Source organism: Drosophila mojavensis, unplaced genomic scaffold (assembly GCF_018153725.1).
Source record: "Drosophila mojavensis isolate 15081-1352.22 unplaced genomic scaffold, ASM1815372v1 contig_36, whole genome shotgun sequence".
Lineage (NCBI taxonomy): Eukaryota > Metazoa > Arthropoda > Insecta > Diptera > Drosophilidae > Drosophila > Drosophila mojavensis.
Genome location: NW_025318858.1, coordinates 94151 through 99577, shown reverse-complemented (window position 1 = coordinate 99577; position 5427 = coordinate 94151). Strand labels below are relative to the sequence as shown.

The window sequence follows — 5427 nt, the reverse complement described above, 5'->3', positions numbered from 1 at the left end:
CCAAAACAGCTTATGGGAACTTGGTACAATTGAACCCATCTAATGCCGTTCGATGTGCACCTGTTGCTCTAACTGTCGCCGTCCCTTATCCCCTCTCAACTCTCTTCCATTATTCGATCATTTTGAGGTCCGATAAGATTAATAAATGTATAAAAATATAAAACCCCTATATGTCTGTATATGTTTGAATCGAATTTTGTTTTAGGTGCTCACGCACTAAGGTGAGTAATGGGTCAGTCCCAACCACATGCAAACACATACATTTCATTTAATTTGACAGTCAATTTTTGTATTTCAGCTTTCTGCTTTTATGGCACAATACATTCTTGATTTTCTCCACTATTATAAATTGAGATTATCGGTTATGCGTAGACTTTTATTCACATATAGATCAATTCAAAATTCTACTTTTTTTTTCCATTTGCAACTTCTTATTTAATATACCAAATACAAAATAGTCCAATTTTTGCTTGCGTAATGTAATGGAACCTTTTTGATTTTTATTTTTGACAATTATTGGCAATCATTGTCCGAAATTCTTTTCATTTCAATTCACATTACATTTATTGTCTTTTAGAGTTTTTAATTAATATTTTACTGTTTGTACTACGGAACATGTTTTGGCCTTCATTATTATATACATATATTGTTGTATTACAAGCGGGTCTAAAATAAGATCACATTGCTGGTTTTATATTCTACAAATATCTTTTGTATCTCGTTTTATGTACAGATCAAATATGCATGTACATATGTATGCATATAAACATACGCATATTAAATTCTCGCCTCCCTCTACTAATCTAGCTTATTTCAACTTATCGAAAAGCTTAAAAACTTTATAAAGCTGATTTGGTTAAATGTGACTTCAGTTTTGCTTGAATTGTGCAGTATCCCAATGGAAACAATTACCAGCACAGGAACTATTAGGACGACACTTATAAAACTTTCAAGTTATTAATAAGTCACATCAAAGTCTTTCCAAAATTTGTAATTCTGCTACTTTATTCTTCCTTTTTCCGCTTTACCTTTCCCTCCGTTTGAATAGTGGAATTTATCGCCTCGATACAATCAGCAATAGTTGGCTCTGATTGGTCTGAGCTATAGTCTTTGTCAGCCAGACGACTTAGCGTTAGTATGTAGGAACAGGCCACACGCAATACAGATAGCTTCGATAACTTCTGGGAGCTCGCATATGCTGGTACGGCACGGCGTAATGTTTCATAAGCAGCGGAGATCGTATGAACTCGGGTGCGTTCACGGGCGTTTGCCTCAATTCTGCGCTCTCGAGTCATATTTTTATAGTTCCGCTGCTGCGGCCTTGATAGGGAACTATTGTGATGATCCTTAAATGAGTACTCCTCCTCGATGGTGTGCTCCTCTAGGGATTCGGTGGACGCAAGGGGTGCTTCTTTGTTGGTCTGATGCGCCTGCTTTTCACTTGATTCGTCCGATTGGGGTTGCCTGGCTATTAGCGCTAACGGTTCTTCTTGTTCTGGCTGCGTTGGGAAGGCTGCGAATGCACGATGTAGCGTTGTCACACCTGGATGACGCATGAAAATGTGCGCAGGATTAGGTAACATTTCACGTGGCAGCACCTGGACGGAGGCAGAGTCCCATACATGTGCCGGAGGCACGTGTGTGTGGCTGATGTGTGATGGTGACTGAAGAGCTGGCGGCGTCAGCATTACGGCCGAATCAACTGAAGAAGAATAGCGTATTCGTTTCTTCAGTGGACCCGAGGGTGCTACGGTTGAGCCATGGGTTAGCGATGAACAACAATTTCTCATGGTCGATGTCGGCTCCACAACTTTCGAGGGCTCCATACTCTTCCGTTTATTGCGGACCATCACAACAGGAGTTTCTTGGGCCCTGTCACATTGCGACGGATGCTCTAGCGGCAAATCGTCACCGCCTTCGCTTTCTGAACTAGCAGAACAGAAGCCCGCATCACGATCATTGGAGCTAGGTGAATCTAAAAGTAATAAATACACTTTAATAATAGTTTTATAGGTTTACTGCCACAGTTAATATTAGTAAGTACCAACTAATCTTGGTCTAATATTTTTAAGCAATATTTCTAATATTCGTAAAAGCGTTGCCGCTATCAACGTAACGGTTGTATTAAACAGAGACTTGCTTTATTTATTCGGCATCATGATAAGTTTTTGTTTGTCATTCATCTCACATTCTATGATCTCTGTGAGGTTTCACAATACTCAATATGATAATCCAACCTATGCTTCATTTATTTACACTGATAACAGTATATAATTTAGTACTTAGTAAAAGCTAAGCAAAAATTAATAAAACTGAATAACATATTTAAATGCAGTTTGTTATAAAAATGCTGGCCTGTCTGCAGTAATACTCCGTGGGTAATTTCTGAAAACGCAAGCAACTGTGTCATATTTCAGACGATCAGACAAGCGGGTAAAAATAAATAAAGCCCCAAAAATTTAAATTCAAGTTATTCATCGCAAACGAAAATAAAACCAGTTTTCTCCAATTTGATCGGTGTACCTACCATTGACCTCCACAGTGAATTTGGCAATTTTAGGCCCAGTTTTCGCATTTTTTGAGCGACTTAAGAAGTATGCAATTTCAACTTTAATTTAAAACATCTATTAAATACGGTTCAATAACATTTAAAGACAACTTTTGGAGTTTCAGTATAATTAGTTAGTTAGAGGCTGACTCACAGGCTTAGCTGTTGAACTGAAATCAAATGAGTTTAAATCATAAATAGATTTATTGCTTTTCATAGATTTTTTAAGTTCCGATTTCACACTTTGTGTGTCTTAACTTCAGCAACCGAACGCACAGACACATGTGACTGTTTTTATTTCTCTTTTTGTGCATGTTGACACAACTATTTATAACCGCATTTTGCTATCTTTGCTAATTTTAGACCAGAAAGCGACAGAGTGAATTTCAAGAGACTGCAGCGACAGGCTGTACAAATAACAGTAGTTAACGGAGTCATTTATATACACATTCATGTTCCCTGTAGTTATATAAACAAATGCTAAGCTAAGCGACGCGTCGGCGTCTAGGTCAAAACACCTGTATAAAAGTAGTTCTACAAGTTAATATAATTAAGAATACATACGATAATTGGATAATGTTGTATTGTCTAATCTTTATTTCTTCATACATTCTACATAACGTCTTATGAAGACGACATGCATTCAACAATTACTGCCAACACGCCCACAAATATTGCATACATACAGCAAACAAAGAGCAAGCAATCGCAAAATTCTGCCCGAAGGTAGTGTATTGTACCATATTTTATTCACTTAGGACATTTAAAGATTGTTTGATATATATCCGACGTGTTTTTTTACCACTATCCATGTCTTCCGATTAGCGCTAAATAAAATGGAGCAGTTTAGATATAATTGGCCTTTTTCCCTAAGAATGAATGACTGCAACTTAAACCTATTTTAAAAAGACACATTTTAAATGTATAGGACTGTTGAAAACTGTGTTCTCATGCTAAATGTCAGGCAGAGGTTATCAGACAGAGTCTACTCTGCACTGGCTGCTTGTTAGACTGCTGTCAGGGTTCCGTGTGTGGGAAGCGTGCTCTTATCAGCAGAGGTCTACGCGCAAAGTGTAGGTATATAGAGGATGATCTGTGTTTGTTATAGTAACATGACGAGTCATTTTCATGAATGAAACAAAATAGAATTATAAGTTCACGGTAAATTAAGGTATGTTTATACGTACTTAAATTTAAATTAAGTGAATCGCTATACAGCTCATCAAGTTCAATATCTTCGTACATTATTTAATTATTTTCTAATAATGGGTATTGAATACATTCACAACTTATGTTAATTAGGCTTGAGTGCCTAATTGAAAATTATTGCAGAGAGTAACACAGTTGCCGTGTCCGTGTTAAATTGATCATTTTAAAACAAAATGTCATTGCTTTGAAAAGTTTGTGATAAAAATAAATGCCATAAATGCAAAACAAAAGGATAGTTACTGCTGTGCGAATCGGATTAATTGAAAAAAAAAAAACGTTCAAACATATCTGAGAGGCTGACAGAACTGCACCGTCGCGACGCGTCACGGCAGCCAACCAACCAGCCAGCCAACATTGTACCCCACTCTGTGTGGACCTAAGGGGGACAAGGCGTCCCAAGGCGACGGACAACTGTACCCCAAAACTAAATGTGATTGCCAAACGGCGCCCCTTTTGGTTGGCGCCGCCGATTTCAGTGCTGCTCTTTCGTCTGGTTCTGGCAAATAACCTAACGCAAAAATATCAGAAGAGTAAAGCGAGAGTGATTATTCCTCTTAGAAGAAATTTTAAAAGGAAAATATGATTTTATTGGAGTTGTGCTAGACAAATCGAAGCGCTCCGTTGCGTTCATTCTATATAAAATTTAGTTCGATATTTTGACTTCTTAACTTAATACACATCACTTGGATAGAAATTATTTACAGTTGCTACATGATCCGTGTTTATTAGCTCGCCATATAAATATGTGTGAAAACTTGAGCAATATCGGTATTGGTACTGAATTATATGAACTAAAACAATATTTTAACAGCTGTTGTTAGTTATTAGTGGAAACACAAGTAATTTTGTTTTTAATATTTATACTCAAAGTGTGTTTTGTTTGCTGTTTCCGTATATATATATATACGTCGATAGCATTACAGTTGTATGTACATAAGTATGCATTTGGTCAAGTATCGGTATCTCACCTTTTTTTTTGATAATGGCTTCAAGCTCCGCTGCATTCAATTGCATATATAATTTGTCTGCTTTGACTTCCATATTGTGGATAAATTTATTGGTATTTTAAAAAAATAAAATTTTTAACTGAACGCGTAATCCACAGAACGGAGTTGAACAATTGTGTTTTTCAATATTTCATTTGAAATATTTATACACTGGAAAAGTATAAGATCCAAATAACACCTTAAAAATATCGAATATCTATCATTTATATATAATTATCAATGCAGCAATTGGTGGTAAATCACACAATAAATAAAGCTTTTCAAGAATTTATATATCTCATAGGTATTAATGTTGTTTGTTGCTCACAATATTATTTTTTGTGTTTTATGCACTTGTACACTTTTTAAATTATTCTCGCTTTTGACCGCGTTCTCTCAGAACACGTCCGACAGTCAGCAATACAGTACATCTAATAACCACGGGAGTATATTTCGGTATCGAGAGGCCCAAACACGCTCGCTTCATACTAAAAACAACACGCGCTCGAACCGGTTGCGTTGCAATTGGAGGTGAACACGTGACAAACTGTTCAGCGCGATTGTATGAAATATATGATATGTGTATCCGATTGTTTTCAACATATTTGTATCTTCCCTGCAGTATGCCTAGCAGTTACTTATAGCTTATATGAAGTCCCTATAAAATATGTTAAAACTAGAAAC

At 36.5% G+C, this 5427-nt stretch overlaps 1 protein-coding gene across 2 annotated transcripts; it reads right to left on the bottom strand.

Annotated features, from left to right (window-relative positions):
• Positions 1 to 262: 262 nt before the first annotated feature.
• Positions 263 to 5184, bottom strand: LOC6575543. Of its 2 annotated transcripts, XM_044008784.1 has the most exons (3): positions 5072 to 5181; positions 4726 to 4914; positions 263 to 1975 (listed from the first exon to the last, which is right to left on the bottom strand). In XM_044008784.1, exons 2-3 carry the CDS (start codon positions 4796 to 4798, stop codon positions 1005 to 1007), a joined length of 1044 nt encoding a protein of 347 aa, XP_043864719.1. In that variant the 5' UTR covers positions 4799 to 4914; positions 5072 to 5181; the 3' UTR covers positions 263 to 1004. The 2 variants fall into 2 exon arrangements, with proteins under 2 accessions (XP_043864719.1, XP_002001554.1); XM_002001518.4 differs by having other exon boundaries at positions 4726 to 5184.
• Positions 5185 to 5427: the final 243 nt, after the last annotated feature.

Excerpts from the sequence above, each read along its gene's own strand:
- LOC6575543 (XM_002001518.4), bottom strand. The coding sequence starts at position 4,798 with ATGGAAGTCAAAGCAGACAAATTATATATGCAATTGAATGCAGCGGAG. Across the intron at positions 1,976-4,725 it reads AGCCATTATCAAAAAAAAAG|ATTCACCTAGCTCCAATGAT; the intron begins GTGAGATACCGA and ends TATTACTTTTAG.